Source organism: Fundulus heteroclitus, unplaced genomic scaffold, assembly GCF_011125445.2.
Source record: "Fundulus heteroclitus isolate FHET01 unplaced genomic scaffold, MU-UCD_Fhet_4.1 scaffold_231, whole genome shotgun sequence".
In the NCBI taxonomy this organism is placed as follows: domain Eukaryota; kingdom Metazoa; phylum Chordata; class Actinopteri; order Cyprinodontiformes; family Fundulidae; genus Fundulus; species Fundulus heteroclitus.
Genome location: NW_023396643.1, coordinates 211,491 through 231,829, shown reverse-complemented (window position 1 = coordinate 231,829; position 20,339 = coordinate 211,491). Strand labels below are relative to the sequence as shown.

The 20,339-nt window shown below is 39.5% G+C and overlaps 1 protein-coding gene across 2 annotated transcripts in view; it reads right to left on the bottom strand.

The window, feature by feature from the left end:
- The window catches only part of LOC105933496 (protein shisa-8), a 158,889-nt gene that overhangs the window by 8,524 nt on the left and 130,026 nt on the right, over nucleotides 1-20,339 (bottom strand). For both annotated transcript variants that reach the window (XM_036129842.1, XM_012873072.3), the window contains exon 4: nucleotides 12,529-12,645. In XM_036129842.1, the coding sequence (XP_035985735.1) occupies nucleotides 12,529-12,645 (117 nt within the window). The remainder of the gene's footprint in view (nucleotides 1-12,528; nucleotides 12,646-20,339) is intronic.

The following is a 20,339-nucleotide window of genomic DNA, read 5'->3' as shown; positions in this document are numbered from 1 at the left end:
CTTTTTTTTTTTTTTTTTTAGGAACCACCTGTTCTCGGGACATGAGATGATTCTCACATTATACGCTGTTCGGCAGAAGGCCCGGCTGAAATGTACAGTAATTTGTGCTGCAACATAAGAGGTACAACCATCTGCAGGAGCTGCTGGTCATTAGCTACCTGATTTTTATTCAGGTCTGTCCACCAATCAGGAAAGGGCCCGGTTGCAACAACGATCAGGTCTACATAGCAGATCAAACACGTACAGGAAAAGGCAGCTTGTTCCCTTACAGGCCATTTGTGCTGAGATTAGTTTGATCAATAACACAAGAAGTATCGGGGTGTATCTTAAACTGTCTCAGCATGTTCTATACATCTACAAAGACCCAACCGTGGTAAATAAAGACAAATGTATTGATCCCACAGCGACTTTCTCTACTCCACTTTAGCATTTGGCTTCTGCTTTCTACCCTCTCCCTTCCTCTTCCACCCATTGTCCCACGTTTTGGCTGCCAGCTCACCTGCTCTTTTCTCACTTCTTTAATTAACATAGGGATATCAGAGTTGTTTCTGCCAATGTCCCGTGGCTTTCTTCTGGCAAAGCTTTGTTGTCCCATAATTTCCTGGGACGTTTCCAAATCCTCCTATTTATGGAGACGAGTTAATTTTACTGCTCAATTCTTTTAGAGCTAAATTTAATTTTAGTCTCTTTTATCATATCCTAAACGTCGGATCTATAATATGAGTGAGTGGTAAATCCCAGTTGAAGGGGTTTCATTTTAAACAGATATCTTTATTGGCCTGAACTAAACAGAAAAATCAAACTTCTCCTGAATACTTATGGGAAAGACGCCGCTGAGTTTTATGCTCCAGCTGAATTTCTCTCGAGCTAAAAACTAGAGTGAGCTGTTACACATTCAAGAATAAGAGCTGATGGACCACATTTAGAAGAAAAGTTTCTGAAAGAGTTGCAAGCTCTGCTACTGATTCATTAACTTCCCAAGGGATTAGGCTCTGCGCACACAGCAACGTCTTTTTAGTGAAACCTGAAAAGTTTTGTTGCCCTCCTACTGTTTGTGTGCGCCACAATGAAGTAAAAACTGTTTCCAGAGTGAAAGGATTCGAAAACATCCTGGTCTCCCTCATCGCGTAACCAGGAAAAATGGAATCTGCCCTCGCACTAGCATCGCACATCTGTAATCAGTAGAAATGACTGCATCTGTGCACAGCATAATGGATGCAGACCAGTTTCAAGCATGCCAGTGGTTTTATGATTCAAAGTCACATGAAGCTACAGCTGAACCTTGTTGTCTATCCATGTGAACGTTTAAGTTCCTGCCATTGTAAAAGTTTATTTTTGTGGTGGTGCCTTTCTGAGCAGGGGGTGTTTGTACGCATGCGTACGTTGTTGAGCTTTAAAAAACACACCGCCTACTAGTGGCGTGGCAGGGCGTTTCTACTAGTGTGTTGTGCACGGAAATCCCAATTAAACCATTTTTTATGTAGATGTGTTAACAAAAATGGAGAAACAATCCTGTTTTTAAAGGATCACTGTTGTGCCTTAAATGGTAATCATAGTGACATTAAAGGCCTGTTTTTCTGCGATCAGCAGTGGAAGCTGTAGCTCAACAACTCCTCGTGTCTTTTATTCTCACAAGGTCAGTTTTATTTGTGAAGCATTCTTATTCACATCCTGATTACCATCAATAGACCTCTGACTAACATTAAAATATGGGTTAACACATATTAAGCCTGCTTTCACTCAACTCTGATTAGAATTAATCTCTGCTGCTGCCGGCCAACCGTGTTGTATTAAAAAAAGATTTCAAAAGAGCTCGGTCCACCGGACCTGCTGTTACACCTGGCAAACGGTCAGCTCTCCAAGCCAAACTGTTTTGTGCCCTAGTCATGACTTTGTGAGCACAGTGAGGATCTCTGGACCCAGTGACTTGTTTATTACCCAGCGAGGGAGCTGATAACCAGGTGGGAAAAAGATGAATAGTGAGTATTTGCTGCACTTCTTATCGCTATCATTTGCTGACAGTTTTTGCTGGAGGAAAAGGAAATGTCACTAGGAAACTCCAGAGAAAAGAAGTTTGTTGATTTGGTCATTTAAATTTATTTTATTGAAGCGTCCAAGAAGCAGTTAAAGTTGACTTGTATCAAGTAAAAGAGATATAATGTATGTAATATCTGATCAAACTTTAACACCACATTTCCCGTTCTTCCCAAATTCTGCATGATTTCAGCACCTGACATTTGTTGGAAAAGTACAGTTAGTTTCGAATTATTCATACAAATTGATCTTTGAAAGTAATAGTCATATTTTGAGGTGTCCCAGTTAGAGTCATGATTTAAATGTGATCTCATCACCAAAGATAGATCATCAAAATAGCACAGGAAACAGGCAAAAAAAATCATGCCATTAATTACAAGAAGGGTTTGATTGGTGTAATGCATATAAAATGGTTTACACTGATTATGTAAAAGGGTGTAAGCAATTGTTGACATGCTATTTTAAATAAAACGTGTATAAAAACAAAACTCATTGTTATTCTTTAGCATTTATTTGAAGTAATGTTTTGATACTCTGTTTTTATTCATTTGTGTTATTGTTGTTCTTGTACAGCACTTTGCTGCAGTTTTACACCTGTTTTTAAAGTATGTCAATATTTAAACTATTGATAGAATTATTCTTACTACACAATTTTCTACATATTTTATGTTACTTACTATGTTCATTACATTTATCATATATATTTACTCTTTACTACTAGGAAGTTTTAAGGTTTTAGATCTCTCTCTTATCGTTGCAGAAGGCCTGCAGAAAGCAGAGAAATATGTTGTGACTATAACAAGTCTTTTTATGGATTCTATTCAGCCATCTGGAGCGCTTACGCATAACTGTACTGTGTGAACTGCTTGGTATTATCTCGAAGGTCACAGTTCTTTTGCTTATCCCTACCCCTTAGCTTGACAATGGAACCAGGGATTTCTTTGCCTAATAAAAAGAGAGGAGGCGACGGAGTGCTTCAGAGCAAATTTGAAGATCTGTATTAAGCATCTCCGTTTAGCTCTCCTTGCAAGATATATGAAAATTAACTCTTCTGTTGTCTCTCCTCCTTCTGTTTGTTTAATAAATGTTCAGGTTTGAACCTGACATTTAAACATATACATTTGACATTGAAAAAAAAAAGTTTTTCTTCAAAATTGGTACTCTTTTCAAATTGTTCTCTTTTAAAGGATGCTTGGCTCATTTCTTATCAGAAACCAACTTTTTGATTGAATTGAATTTTACACATGCATTTACTAGTAGAATGAATCATTTTGGGTTTAACTGTAAGTGTTCTCAATTATTTTAAGTCTAGGATATGAAGGTGAGTGTTTCAAGCTTTACACACTGTAACATTTAAGATTCATTTCAATGTATTAAGGAAGGAAGTAGTTCTTGAGCTGGTCTGTTGTGACCATGGAGGCAGACCACTATATTTCCTGTTGGTTTGGTTGGCCTGACTACGCTCTCCGCCATTTTCAAATAGTTCTTGGCCATATCTGGCTAATTGTTATCTGCTAACAATGCAAAAGCACACATCTGTTTTGTGTTGATGTTAATTTCTTGTGAATAAATGAACAATAATGGACTAATCAAACGTGGACTGAAAAACTGAGGAAAACTGTACTGATTACTAAGCCTTTACAGTCTGATTTTTGATTTCTGAAAAGAAAAACTCAAGTTGTTGTGAACATTTTGCTATAATGCAGTTTTTGTTTGTCTGAACCCAAACGGATTTATCGTCTCTTAGTAGTGAGCAGCATGTATCGTTACATCCCTAGAAATGATTAGCAGCAGAAATTCCTCCAACTGTTTATTCCACACCAGATTACTTTTTTAAATTAATGATGGATATTCGTTTTCGTGGACAAATACAAATTAAATCAAGATTGGACAGAGTTTCCCAGTTGGCACTAGCATGGATACTTGGCTGATGCCACTTCTCCTGCTGCATATTCACCTCTTGTCCACATTCAAAAGACATTGTTGGTGACAAAAGGGTTTCCAAGTCAGAAATTTTAACATGAATCGATTCTGTCTCCGTGTTTTACTAGTTTACAAGTTTTATTACTATATCTTCCATAAAAATCATGGTGAACGTATGCTTTTGTATTTTAAAAACTATCACATCTCGGGTTTTTGTTTTTGATTGATTATCTCCTTTCACTCCATGCTGCACTCAGCTCAGGCCAGCTTCACACTTGCTACGTTCCTTGTGCCGTTCACTGCAAAATGTGCCTCGCAAGAATCCAAACTGGATCCGTTCATGCATTCAGGCAGCCCCGCCTCCCACATTCTCCTTTATTTTGAAAACTGGAGCCGCTTTACACTTCCTGCATCTCCAGACTTCCTGTCTGGATAATTTGGTTTTCAGAAATTGACGCATTCTGCTGCAACTAATTACCTTCAAGTCATTCTGCCTGTTGCTCTTCCTATATATACCTGCCTCACTCATCTGCTCCCTGCCAGAACGTCTTGCCTTGTCTCGTTTGGACAGCCTAAATGCCGCTCCCAGTTCTTGTGTGCTCAGCCTGCCAGGCCTTGGATGTTGGCAATTGACCTGCCCTCACTGAAGTAAGGCTTTCCAGTGTCTGTGTGCTCGTCCAGACTTCTCAGTGTTTTCTGTGAGGTCCTGCTGCTTGCTCTGCTCGCTCTGATCAGCCATCAGCCTGCATATTGTGGTCAAGTCTGTCCTTGTCTGCTGCATCTGGTCAAGTCAGTTCCTGCCTTCATCACCTGGTCAACCTGTCTTCGCCTGCCATCCACCATCCCGGTTGTTTTGTCATCTCCTGCTTGCCATCACTCCACTCTTCTCAGTAAACCTTTTAAATGTACTTCATATTTGGCTTGAATACCAGGTTCTCTGTTCCATTCATTACAAAAACAATTTAAAAATGGACCAAAAACTTTCTGAAACTGAAAAGTACATAATTCACAACAAGTATTTACCTGACTATCCGTGACATGTCAGATCCTATCTTCCAATGAAAACATGACAGACAAATGTTATGTACAAATGTACAATCTACTGTAGTTCACTGTGCCCATCATTGATTCATCCATTTAGGAAATTGTGTATTCAGCTCTGAACTCATCTCGCCTAACGGAAAAAAATAAATTGTGAATAATGTTAAAATATCTTAGTTTTGCTTTAAGAAACTTATTGTAATGCTTAGATTTTTTTTTGTTAAGTTTTGACATTTAATTTCTGTTAATGTCACCACCTACTGGACAGGTAGGTTTTTTTTCAGTGTTCGAAATATAAATGTTGTACATTCTTGATTAGATAGATGAATGACTGTTAAACAAAATAAAAAGGATTGTTTAAAAATATATATATAAGAAATAATGCTTAGTTTTCTAAGCTAAAGCTTAGGGAAAAAATAATGTAAAGCACTACATTGTCTGTGCCTACATTGTCACTTTTAACACCACTCTGTTAAGAGCAGGTAGCAAAAAGAGGAGCATGTGTCCTAAAACTCAGACTGAGCTCAGTACTTAGAAATTGAGAGAGCAAGAGTGGAGCATATTGCACCTCAGTGTGTGAGGGATTTGTTACTTTGAAGTGTTTTTCAGTGAAATGTGTCTGACGCTCATTTTCGAGTAGCTGGTTCTCTGCTGCAGCCGCAATCAGCCTTTGTTTTTCACTCACAGAGCAGAATAATGAGACGGGAACGTCTCTGTTTTCTCCTCAGCCACTTTCCACAGATACACTCCATTTTTCTTCCCCTTCCTTTCCAGTGCTTACTGCTTTAATTGCACTTATACGCTGGTCTTATTTCTGAAAACTTCAATGAAAGAAAATCCCTGTTACATCTCTGTTGAGAGTTATCAGTTTGCCCTTCAAAACTTTGTTGTTCGTGACTCTTTGGTTTCCACATCTCATGTATATTTCTGCTGCTCTGATGAGCCCTGCCATCCCTCTTTGCATGTTGAGCCAATGAACAGCACACATACAAGTGTCAAGCTGTCCTTCCTCATCTTTGTCACTGTCCTTTTCTGTCTGCAGTGATCAGACGTAGACTGCTTTTCTTTGCATTAGCAGGAACAAGGCTTTATATATTGAATATGTGTGGGTGTTATGTTTATGTTGTTGCAGGGTTCAGGTGTGACCCAGTACCTCTTGCAGTTTTAAGGTGACAATAAGAAAATAACAACTCAAAATATACAAATAAACATTTCCGACATTGTATAAAAGAATCTATGAGCAATATAACAATCTATGTAAATAACAGTCCCAATCTTTCCATTAATGGTGTCTGTCAGTTTCTTGATCTGTTGAGTATTTTGACAAAATCACTCCGACCTTGTCTCTCATCACTGAACATCTTGTAACTCTGGTCTTGTTTCAGTTAGGCTGCAGCTCAGGAATATGACGGCACTCTGGAGAATAGGTTCCTAGTTTCTTAAAGGCATAGTGGACAATTTTCCCAAAAAACTATTGGTCAGAAATGCCTTTTTGAATAACTGCACATGTGTAAAAACCATCTTACAGTCCGTAAGATCGTCCCCCTGCTCCTCAGGGGGATCGTGTGAAACATTCTCCCAAATACACTCTGGACTTATTTTTCTGTTCTGAGAACTTCCTCTTCTTCCCATAAACGTCTTAGACAGTTTGCTTGTTGCGAGCCGTAACCATTTTCAAGTTATACAGTGAGAGCAGTGGAGCTACAACGAATGGCTGAAACTGAAGCTAACTGGATAGATAAACACTAGAAGTGTGCATGTGCAGCAAGAGGAAACCAGCAAGGAGAGTGCATCACTATGATTGGTATGTGAGACAACCAATAGATAAGGACATACGCAGCGGAAAAAAGATCTTCCACTATCCCTTTAATGTTTGATTCTTCTAAAATACTTGTTAGTTAATTTGCAATTTTTCTCAACACCTTTCTTGCGACCTTGCTGACTAATGGCAACAAAATGTTTAATGGGTTCTGTGAACACACCCCAACTACCCCAACTTTCCAGACGGTTCCACCCCTCTCTAAAGCTTCTTATGATTTTGTGACTTCTAAAAATTAGTTGAATTTTTTTTTTTTTTTTTTTTTTTTTGGCCCATTTTACATGATGAATAGAAGTTTCCGAGTAATTTTGCATACCTTGATGGATGGTGTTGATGTTCTTATGCCCTCTCTAATTATACAAATACACATCACCTCTATGTTTGAATTCAATAACACATAAAAGATATATAGCTGGTTTAGGAAGATATGCATAGAATGCGGCTTTGGTCTAAGGGCTCACCTACCTGATAATTATACACATGGTTTAACTTTAGCAAAGTTTCTGCACACTTTTAAATAGGGTTGTGAAACTCTGGCAATTTTCAAAGTTGGACCTTCAGTGAGAGTTAACAGTAAATTATAGGAATGATCCTGGAGTTCAACTAATTGAAGGCTGCCCCTGACAGGGGTTTTCATTGGTGAAGAAAATACACTTTAATATAATCTTGACTTCCAACCCCCCCCCCCCCCCCAAACACGAGGCAAACCTATTGTTACTGTTTACAGTGAGCGCAGCTGTCAATAACTGTCAAGTTAATAATGGTTGAAGTAACTCAGTGCGCACAGCACACAGTGTTGTTGTAATGATTGTAGAGCAACAGTGATCCCAATGTTCTATTTATTTGATCCAGACCTCCACTTTTATAAAACATGTTCATTGTTCATTGTTAAACCATGCTCACGTTAACTGACAAGGTAATTTACCTTACAAAACATTTTTTTTGTTTTTCATGCTCCACGACGAGCCCCACCATCCCTGTTATTTTGCAAAGGAGCAAAATCTAACTAAAGTTTGGGGCCATTCTCATGTTTTGACTATCTTGTGGGATTTAAAAATAAATACTGCTATTGAATTTCTAGATGAAAAAGAGCATGTAGACACACGATGAACCCCTTAGGACTAGAGTAAAAACTACAATACTCTTGAAGCCCTTGATTAGCTATTAAAATGCTGCTTGATTGCAGCAAATTTGGAAGAACTTCAGTATGAGTGGAATCATGACCCTACTAGGGTGGAAGTATTTTTCTAAACAGGGATTCTCAGCTATTTTTTGATTCATTAAGAAGCACTGCCATCAACAAGCTCTATAAAAAAAAAATTATATAAAAAAAATAAAATAAAGTGAAGTGAATCCTAATATCAACACTGTCAATCCCATCATATCCAGGCACTAGCCTGGGAGAAGTTAGATCATTCCAATCTACCAAAACACAACCTTAACCAGGGTTTTTCCTTCATCTTTTCCACATATGCTGAATTTTGCTATATCTATGAAAAGCTTCTGTGTCTCCTTCATCAGTCTCAGCCTTGCAATGGAAAAGAAAGAACCACCAATATTTTTATTAGCTCATCAGAAACTGGAGTGGGTAATGCAGCTTCAAAGATTTTTGTACCTTTTCCAAGCATGGATAAATGTGGAGGGTATCTGGTGTAAGACTTTTGGCAAATTTACCATGCAGGTCAATAACATGATCTGCATAACGGGTTGGTCAAGGCCCAGGTTAACAACAACCGTCACCGGTGCTGGTGACTGACAGGGTACAGATAAAAATTGGGCTGCTATTACTCAGCGAGGGCGAAAAGGAAGAGGAATCAGAAGACACGTCAATTGCCAGAGAGAGAAGATGAAAGGCAAAAGTCTAGGACTGAGAGAAGGGACTTTGAATGTTGGGTCTATGGCAGGAAAAGCTAGAGAGTTGTTTGACATCGTGCAGAGAAGGAGGTGGGCATACAGTGTGTTCAGGAAACCAAGTGAAAAGGTAGCAAGGCTAGAAGCTTAGGGGCAGGGTTCAAGCTGGCAGGACTCTTCTGTAGGTAAAAAGAGCATCAGATAAGGTGATGAGTCTGAGACTAGAAATTGATGGTGTGATGTTCAGTGTTATTAATGGTTATGCTCCACAGGTGGGGTGTGAGCTGGAGGAGAAGGGAAAATTGAGGAATGCGTTAGATGAAGTGATGGTGAATATACCCAGGGATGAGAAAGTGGTGATTAGTGCAGATTTCAATGGACACATTGGAGCTGGAAACTGAGATGATAAGGAAGGGATGGGCAGGTTCGGTATCCAAAATAGGAATGCAGAAGAACAGATAGTGGTAGACTTTGCAAATGGGATGGAACTGGCTGTAGGGAATACTTTCTTCCAAATGAGACAGGAACACAGGGTGACCTATAAGAACATAGGTAGGAGCACACAGGTGGATTACATCTTGTGTAGATGATATAACCAGAAGGAACTCAGTATCTGCAAGGCGGTGGTTGGTGAGAGTGTTGCCAGACAGCACAGGATGGTGGTGTGCAGAATGACTATGACAGTGTGGAAGATGAAGAGGACAAAGGCGGAGCAGAGGGCAATGTGTTGGAAGCTAAAAAAGAAAGGAAGTTTAGTTGCTTTCAGGGAGTAGTTGATACAGGCTCTGGGTGGCCAGGAAGTGTTTCCAGATGACTGAACAACTACAGCTAATTCTATCGGGGAGAAAGGTGGGAGAATACTGGGTATTCGTTCAGGAAGGAAAGTTGATGAAGAGACTTGGAACGAGGAAGTACAGGAGTGAGTTGGGAGAAACAGAGATCAGCTAAGAAGAAGTAGGACTCTGAGAACAGAAGAGAGTTGCCACGAGTAAAGAGGAGGATGCAACATAAAATGAAGGTAGAGGCAGCTAAGGTTGAAAAAGAGAATCCAGTGACTTTTATGATAGGTTGGACAGGGAGGAGGGAGAGAAAGATTTATACAAATTGGCGAAGCAGAGAGACTGAGATGATAAAGATGTTCAGCAGATTAGGGCGATTAAGGATTGAGATGTAAATTTACTGCCAGGTGTAACAAGTGTGATAAGAAGATGTAAGGAGAACTTTTAAAGAATTAATGAACGAAGAAAATAAGAGAGAACAAACAAGAGAAAAAGCATCTATTGTGGATCAAGTAGCAAAGATTATAAAGGAAGAAGTAAGGAAGCAGTTTAAAAGGATGAAGAGCGGAAAGGCAGTTGTTCCTGTTCATATACCTGTCGAGGTATGGAAGTGTCTAGGAGAGAACGCAGCTGAGTTTTTGACTCGGCTGATCAATGAGATCTTAGAGCATAAAAAGATGCTCGAGGAATGGAGGGAAAGAGTGCTTATATGAATTTTAAAGAATAGGGAAAATGTGCAGAGTTGTGGTAACTACAGCGGAAAAGGTTGAGTCACACAATGAAGTTATGGGAAATTATAGTGTAAGCTAGACTGAGGTCATAAGTGAGCATTTGTGAGCAGCAGAATGGTTTCATGCCAAGAAGAAGTGCTGCACTGTTTGCTTTGAGGATGTTAATGGAGAAGTACAAAAAGAATCAGAGGGAGCTGCTTTGAGTTTTTGTAAATCCGAAGAATGCATAAGAGTGGTGAGAGAGGAGCTGTGGTATTGTATGGGGAGTTCTGGAGAAGCAGATAAGTATATTAGAGTGGTGCAGGACATGTATGAGAGCTGAAGTGGGACTGCATGAAAAATTGGCTGTGAGCCCCTTCTTGTTTGCAGTGGTAAAGGACAGGTTGGCAGATGAGGTTAGACAGGAATCTCCATGGACTAGGATGTTTGCAGATGACATTGTGATCTGTAGTGAGAGCAGAAAACAGGTGGAGGAAAGTCTAGAGAGATGAAGGTTAGCCATAGAAAGACAATACATGTGTGAATGAGAGGGACCCAAGTAGAGCTGTGAGGTGATATGGAGCAGAGACAAAGAAGGTGGAGGACAGTAACTGCTTGGAGTCAACGGTCAAGAGCAATACAGAGTGTGAAGTAACATGTCCAAGCAGGTTGCAATGGGTGGAGAAAAGTGTGAGGTGAATGATAGAAGAGTGTTAACGGGAATGAAAGGAAATGTGTATGAGACAGTGATGAGACCAGCAATGTCTGTTGTAGAGAAAGTGGCACTGAGGAAGAGACAGGAAGCAGAGCTGGAGAAAGAAGAGATGAAGGTTTTGATGTTTTATTTGAGAGTGATGAGGATGGAGAGGATCAGGAATAAATACAATATAGAGACAGCTAAGGTTAGATGTTTTTGCGATAAAGCAAGAAAGGCCTAACTAAGATGCTTTGGACATGTACAGAAGAAGGACAGTGAGTAGCGAGTATCTATCTATCTATCTATCTATCTATCTATCTATCTATCTATCTATCTATCTATCTATCTATCTATCTATCTATCTATCTATCTATCTATCTATCTATCTATCTATATCTATATATATATATATATATATATATATATATATATATATATATATATATATATATATATATATATATAATTTATTTTAAATGTGCCTGTATTGTTGATATCACTGAACAAAGGGGAAATTTGAGTCCTAGAAGAAAATGATTCACAAGCCTGATTACAACAATCTAGCAGGAGAAATAAAGGACAAAACAAAACACATTTTGCTCTCTTTTGTCTTGGAGTTCTGTCAAGCGGCAAATCCTCTACTTCCTCAGCATATTTAAGGTACTTCAGCATCCTTGGCTACACTTTCACACAGTAGTGTGACCGTGTATATTCTGGTCACTATTACTTGCGTCACCCTCATCAGATATTTATCCCAGCGTGACACCTGTAAGTCTTTCTCTCAGCATTAGTAAATATAAAATGTAAAAACTGTAACTGAAGTGAAACTAATCCAAGCAAAATTTGTTTTTTTTTGTCTAATATTTTTAATAACTGCAAAAACAATAATTGCTGTTTAGGTGCTTTCAAGAATAGTACCAGAACTGGTAGAAATGAAACATAGCCAACATAACACACAGCCAGTGATGCGTGATGTCCATTTTAATGGACAGATGATTACCGGCAATTTCTTCCACACATACAAGCACATCAATATATTATTTTTACTATATTAGCCCACTGTTAATTGATGTCACCAAAATCCTTTTACCAATTGAGCTCTTATCCCATAACAGGACTGACAAAAGGTGGCTATCTTTGAAGTGATACACACGAGTCTTGTGAAGTGACTTGAATTCAAGCATACCATAAGCACCCAGACAAGCAAGAAAACAGCTTTTGAATAGCTCTTCAGTGTTATTACTGCTATGCATGGAAGGGCAAAAATAAAAACCAGTGGGTAGAACAAATGTATATTCAAAACCAGGCAGGTAATAAAACCAGAGTGCTGTAGTGTCTTTCTTGTGAACAGGTTAATGCAGTCATAACATTCATATCATGACTGCTATATAATCCGTTGTAATATGAAAGTAGAGCATCACACTGAGGACTCAGAAATGAATGATGACCCATGATGACACTCATTATTGTAAAGGAGGCTCGCCCTTTCTCTACTTTTCATTCTATCCCACCTTTACATAAAGCCACTGTCTATGCATTTCTAATTCCCCCCACATCAGTAGTTGCATTATTTAGCATTCACAAATACATCCAAAAGGTACAGTTGCATAGATTTTCTTGTTTTCAGTACAGTTGGAGTGGATGCTTGTCAGTGTTTCTGTGGAGTTGACTCACCTACAGCCTTGAGCGAAGTGTACTTATTGAAGCCAATCCCCAGGTTGTTGTGAGGGTGAGACAAGGCCATGGCCGGTCCCAGGGGAGACAAAGCTGCATTGTTCAAGTGGTTGTGATCTAAAAGAGACAGAGAGAGAGAAAACAGAAAGTTGTTTTCTCACATGGAAGCAAGAGCTGTGGGAAAAGTAAAGAAAAACGTTGGTACACCGTGACCTCAAAGCACTGCTGAGCATTTCCATGAAAAAAAGAAAGAAAGATCAGTTTACACCTAATCCAAAATGCAAAGACAAAAAAAAAAATGCGAATGCAAGTACTGTATGATAAACCTTTAGGCATTTTTATTTGACATTTACTTGTCAAATCTAAGTAAAACAAAATAAATAAGTCATGACACCTTTATATTAGCAGGTTGACTAAAATTGATGGGAAAGGTATTTACAGAAAGCAGAGAGGTTGAATGTAAGCAAGGATTGGTCAAAAGAAAAATAATCTGATAGACCTTTTGCAAAGTCAGACATAAAACCCCTCTCTCTACCAGACCCAACACACAAACAGCTGCTCATAAGTTGTAGACAGTGATGTATCAATTTATACCTTTGCAAAAGAAAGAAAAATAATTAAAGAAAATTGACAAACTGCATACATTTGAGCAAAGATTGTTGCAGCAAAATATTTATGTTACTCTCACATTTATATTTGAAGTTACTTAGGGATATACAAGTTAAAACTGCATTCATAACAGTTTGAGTGCAATTTTATTTTGTTTTCTTTAGCATGACCTCTTGCGATGTATTTGCAACTAAAATCCCCTACAAAATAAAGATGCATTTGTTCCAATAGCCATAGAAAAAGATGGACTAAATAATGGCAGAGTTTTGTCCTAAGCCCAATTACTGGGTTTGTGCAGTTATTTGTACCTCAAAACTACCCCATCATTTTCTGGAAAGATTTGTGATAACGCCCTTTAACTTTTTTCAATTTGCTACGAGGCGTAACCATGGCGACATGATAGCTGTTTGCAAGTTGCTTTCAATATTAAATAACACTGAAATTTTAACATGATATGTGAAATTAAATCAAGGGAAGATATAATTGAAACAGAGAAGGAGCAATAGTGATATGACTATTGTGATATGGTAATACCTTGTGTGGAATGTTGTAAATATATATATAACAATGTGTGTATTCTGGAGCATGTAACAAAAGTAATTTCCCCCTGGGATTATTAAAGTAAGTCTGAGTCTGAGTCTGAATCTCAAAGCAAATAGATTTTTGAAGAGGAGCGGCAAAACCAAACGAGGTGGATTAGCAGAGCTTGTCAATAACAGATGGCTTAGTTTGGAAAATACTTCAAAGGCAGCCAAGATATTGAACTATGAAGTGTATTTTCTGTCTGTTTTATTTACTGAGGGAGTTAACCAGTGTTATCATAGGAACATTTTACTTTCAGCTGTTGCCAACTATGCATGTATTACCATCAAGCTCAGTTGTTTTTAATCCACATAACCAAAATCCTAATACATATGTGACAATATCTGGAGATTTTCACCACACCTCTCTCTCTTCCACACTTTCCTTGTGTCAAGAGTTTATTCACTGCTCTTTTTACGGAAATGTTAAATAGGCATTCACTTCCTCTGCATGATCTGCTCTTGGCAAATCAGATCATCATCTTATCTTTCTTATCTCAGTGTATAAAGCCCTTGTTCAGATGTGACCTGTGATGGAAAAAAAACTGGGAGGAGGGAGTAAAAACCAGCTGAAGAAGCTTTGAGGCTAGTATGTACTCTGCAAGCCCAGTGGGAATGACATACATGCCAGTACTAAGTGTGTAGCTGAATAGTTAAGGTCCTGTGTAGGCAACACCATCACCACAACAAGAGTGAGGTGTTTCCCCAACACAAACGCTTGGAACACCAGTGGAACTGCTTGACAAAAAAGAGCCTTCAGGGAGAGAGGGAGCAAATTATTGAGAAGTTTATCAATGCAAAGTACTATTGTACAAACTAATTTGTAGCGGTTCACAAAAAGCTGCTACCAAAGTCACATCAAAAATACTTTCCCAAGATACTCACTGCAGCATCCTCCTAACAGTTTGTAAGCCTAATAAAAGTCTTAACATTACGAGGCTGTTGTCTTATTTTATATGGTGGGGCATTGTTTAGCTCTGTTGCTTCACAGCAAGAATGCATTTCTTGGTGAATTTTGTACGTTATCCCTTAGCATTTGTGGGTTCCCTCTGGGTCCTCTCCCCCTCCAATGGCCACTCCAAACTGCCTCTAGGTCTCACTGCATGGTATTCTGTCCCATGTTGCCTTGTGATAAGGTGGCAACCTTAAACTCAGACCTGAATTGGTACAAATTCGGCCAAGGATGAAGATGGCAAAATAACTCGACTGAGTGTTCATTTGGTTTTTTTAGTTTGTTTTTTTAAACTCAGCAGCTCTTAGGCTTCACAAAATCAGAACACTTTCCAACAGTTTTTGCCCTGAGCGAGGAAAGAAGAAATGGTCTTTATTACAGAAGTTATCAGACAACTGAAAACACTACAGAAACAGAATAAAAGAAGAGAAACAATTCTTTAACCCTTACTTTAAATTACCACCAAGGCTTCTAAATGAACAGGGTCACTTTCCTCCCCATCATAGCTACAAGTATTGTTCACAAATGAAACTGTTCCCTGTAGGGGATAGAGTTGCAGACTCAGTCTCTTGCGCACCTGCATAAACAAGTGCTCAAAACCCCACGTCCGCCTCCACCGGACCCACAATAACCGAAACGCATCGGTGGAGAATCAAGCGAGTTGGGAAATGGGACGAAGAGCCAGGGAGAAAGCCAGAGAGCGAGGAATGTGACATGAGTGCTGACTGATTGAATTAGAAATAGATCTTCACTTCCCCGTGTAATTGATATTCAACAGTGACACGCTGTGTGTGGCGTGGCATGCCGGGGAGGCCCGCCTGTGTGTTGTAATTTTATCTGTGTGTTGCTGTGCGTAGAAATTGCGAGATGGTGTGACAAGCACCTGCTCTCCTCACTCAGAGAGAAAGTTAAAGTTGCACAAGTTTAACTGAACTAACTAGCACAGTCAAAATAAATTTCCTCTTTGGTGTATGATAGTGGTGGAGGTGTTCTAAGCTATTTTGTAGTCATTGCATAACATTTAAAGCTGTATTTGGTACTTGAGCTCCTCGGGCGGGCTACGCCAAGTTTTCATACTACAGAGCCCACAGTGGACATAATTAAATGGACAGAGGGCTTGAAACAGACATAGAAACTGAAAGTAAGGGGAAAGTGAAAGCACAGATAGACAGAGAGAGAAACAACAGCTAATTGATGGAAAGGTCCTTGGCCGGTCTCCAGTTTGACCAGAGGGTTGTTCCAGAGAGAGAGAGAGTGAAAGAGAGAGTTTGTTTATTACAGCATATATGTTGTAATGCGCAGACTAGTCTCATCTTTCAGCTAAATGGGATATACAGACACCCCATTCAGCAGTGCAATGCATAACAAATAAAAGCACTAAACGGAGCAGGGAATAGGGGATTTGTTTGATCCATCTATTTGCCATGATGATGAGTGTTATTTAGGTTGACTCCAGTAGAAATTGGCACAAGGATGTTCTTGGTATCACATTATGAGGACGTTTTGCAAAGTTATAGTCTTAAAACAAAAATGTTTCCCTCATACCATTTCTATGGTTTGATGTCTGCTTAAAGAGAGGCCAGAGAAAGTGCCAGAGTGACCTAAGGTTTAAAGTAAAACAGTGCACACTCTTGCCATCTGTTGCGGTGCACGGCTGGCCAGCTGGCTGAGAGATGGCTACTATTTCTTTCCTCCCACTTGGAAAAATGTCAGTTTTCTGTGTCTTTAAAGGCACTTCTTTGAAATATTGATTGGCAAACTATGGGGTGGTTGGTGAATCATTTAAATAAAAGCATCTTGATCATGACATACATTGTTGTTTTAAATTATTTCATATATTCAGTAACACAACTTTATCATACTATGGAAATCTTATACTGGCCCATGTCTGGTAGAGGTTAATAAGTCAAGCTATGTCTTCAGAAAAAACATAATAGGCCTTTTTGAGACTGAAACATAAATGGTAACTCACCCCCTAATAAACTTTTTTTTGCCCATATACTGTTAACATGGTTGTCTTATAGCACTGTCTACATGTCCTGGTTATTATTTTGACAAATTAGTGCATATTTGTCCTGCTTTTGCACCTAAAATCGTCAGTGTGGCACCATCCTAAGGGTAAACCGTAGTCTTGCATTGTATTTCAAATCTGTATTACTATTGGTTTAAAAGTTTTTGTGACGTAATCTGGAGAAACTGATGTAGGTAGCTCTGTCGCTGTGGTGTTTGAAAACATCTCCGTCTTTAAAAAAAAAAAGAAGAAACATAGCTCAATATTGTGCCTCCATCGTAAGCACTGTTGCTCTTTTCAGACCCTCTAGTGACTTATTTCTTCAAAAAAGCAACTAGCAACAAATTTACCGACTTTTTGTGTTACTGGCAAAATTATGTGAAAGCAACTAATTGTTCTGCTGGTTAGTGTCTTGAGGCAGCCGAGAAGGTGCTGCAGTGAGACAGCGGTGAAGTTGTCATGATTTAGGTTTTTGATTGTTTTCAACTTTTCTGGACTTGACGTTTCAGCCCTGTCACCTCTCAGCCACAGAAAACCCTATTACCTCAGTCCACATCTCCGTCACCAGTCATCTGCCCAGACCATTTCCACCTGCTGTCACTCATTAGTACCAACTCTGCTCACCTGTTCACCTGCCTTCATGTACCTGCCTCACTGATCCACTTTCTGCCAGATCGTCATATCTCATTTCTCATGACATCACTCGTGCTCGGCCGCCGTGGTTTTTTCAGTTCATGTGCAAGACTGGTAACACCTGCATCTCCTGGTCTGTTTTTGTTTTTTTCAATAAACCCTTTTTGACGTAACTCTGTGTACGGCTGAATTTTGGGTTCGCTCCTACAATCGTTACAGAAGTTAGTTTTAGGTTGGAAATTGGATGTTGGTGCTCCGCGGCTTCAACGGCCAACCAGCAGACAGAGAGCGGTAGGCCCAGATCAGCCTCCCGGTATCGGCTCAAAAAGGAGGCAGACGCCGCTGAAACCGCAGACTGCAAATATCCGACCTAAAGCTAAGGTTGCTGCGAGACCCTTCCTACTTCCCTGTCTCACAGGCAGACAGTTGCTGCCTCGTACTGAAACAGAGCAAAGAAGAGATCAATCACGCTTAATGTCGACTTTACAAATGAATAATGGTGAGCAAAGTTATTGGTGAGCCCGGCTGGATTACAAAGTGGGAAATAAATATGATAATATATAACTGGACCGATCCCGTCCTCCATTGCTTCGCAGCACTGGCTTTGTGCTTCAGTGAGTCAGCGCCTTGAGCCAGCAGCCCAAGCTGATAAGGCTCTGGCCCGCTGGGCTTCACGATGTCTCCCTCAACCTCTGGTAACGAGGGGTGAAAAATCCTCCATCTTAAAAGACTGGATCATGGGGCGTGACTACCAGCGTAACTCTGCTTACTCCCCATGATTCAAGATGGCAAATCAAGCTTGATCTTGCTTTCCCCCATCCAGAACCCAACTCCCTACTCTTCCATTCCCACGGATCCACGCCCACTTTGATGGAAATTTTCAAATTTGTCTGGTGGCGGGAATTGTGCTTTTATGTGGGGGTCATTTACACTTTAAAATAGTGTTGCCAAAATTAGAATGATTTAAAAGTTATATAAAAACCTTTTCTATGATTCTGGCCTGTCTGCTACTCACCTTCTGCCACACCGCTCCTGCTCTGTTCTCATTCGCCACACCTGTAAGCCTGCTGCTTCACTTGCTTTGCTGCTGTTGGATATCTGCCTAGGCTTCTGGTGTCTGGACCATGACCTGGATTTGAACCACAACTATGAACCTTGACTAGCCCCTGGATTTGACCCAAGTCTGCTTCCCAGACTTTGACTTAGCCTTGTCACCTCATATGACCACTTCCTATCATCTCTACAGTAAATAAGCCATCTTTCTTCATTGCCCAGCATGCTCCTACAGAGGTTTCCTGCTTGTACCAGGTCTTTGGTTTTGTTGATAAACCTTTTTAAAATACAACATCGGGTCAAATTTCAGGTCTCCTGCCTGTCTAATTCTAAACAAATCTAGTGTTTAAACTTGGCATGAATTCAAATTCAGTATTTTGTCATGTGAAGCCAGACTTGTTCATTTTAATCTTACTGTTTTACTGCTTCCTGACACAGTGGCCGACTGTAACACACATCCACTATACAAGAGAATGAGTGCATCAAAAGCAACACATAGCTGATACTTGATTTTTTACAAAACACATTTATTTCTTCACATTTAAACACCCATAAAACACATTTATAGATGTGGCAGCTTAGTAGCTTCTGGTGATTTTGGTGATTAAAGTAGCTTTAAGGCACTAAGAAATCACCTTCATTAATACTGGAGTTTAACGTTCCTCTTCAAGTGTAACGAAGCTCTAAATATTTCACCCACATGTAAAAAGCTGTATTTGGTACTTGAGTCTGTTTTAAAGAGAGAGTCAAAATTGTGATTCTAACAAATCCTGGCAGCCTCAACAAATTAACGTCTTTGATCACTTGCTCCGAGAAATTTTTTTTTTCCTGCTTCTCTCTTCATTATTTTCCAGTCGAGTGAACTCATCCCCACAGTTAAGGTCATCCAAGTTCTAAAAGAAAGAAACAACATTTTATTTCTCCAGTTTCCTTGAATACATTCAACATTTAAAGCCCACAGAGCCACCTAACACCTGTTGACATGGATGCTTAACCTGCTCTAAAGTTTGACATTTGAGGTTTGCAATATGTTGACAAAATGCTTGAAAGGAAGTTCAGTGAGTAGACTGACGGTTTCATTCAACCAAGAAACGCTGAGTGGAAGAGCTGTCATATGGGATGTTTATCACATTTTTGTTTACTACACTCCCACTTGCCAGTAGTTACGGTTAGGAGTCAAAAATGCATAGGTAGGGGGTGAATGCTTCTGCATAGTAAAGATTTAAAACACATCATAGGGTGTGGTGTGCACCATTTTATGAGGTTTGCGCTCCCCTTTGACAACAGCTGTCAGACTTACCCTTGAGTTAGACATATTAGTTTATTTCTGATGCTATTTCTGTTTTTGTCATGTTAGAAGTACAGACCTCAGTGTAATTTATTAGCATGATATATGCTAAAACAGCACTAAGATTTGCACGTTTTTAAAAATGTCTACAGATAAAATATTCCATCTCAGGCAATATTAGATGCTGTGTAGAATAACATGTTACTGAAGTTACAGTGGAAAGTCTTGTGGGGTATGTCTCTACCAGGTCTGCACATCTGGAAACAGAAGTTTTCCACCCATTTGACCTCAATAGTTCAAGCTCAGTTTGATTGGCTTAAGAATGCCTGTTGCAGTGGTTCTTTAAGTCTTGCCACAGGTTCGTGACTGGATTTAGGAAATGCCTTTGGGCTCCGGTGACACATGAATGTAGTTTGATCCATTCCACTGTAGTATTGGGTGTTTGTCCTGAAGGTAGATGAACCTCTGCCCTAGTCTCAAGTCTTCTGCAGCCTCTAGTAGGTTTTCTTCCTGGATTTCCCATATGTATTTCCATAAGCCATCAACCTCTGACCTTCTTTCCTTCCATTACTGAAGAAAAACATTTGCACACCTTCATACTGCCACTTCCATGAATCATGCAGAGGATGATGTATTCATTGTGCAGCACCATGCCAGTTTCTTGCCAGTATTGGCGTTTTGATT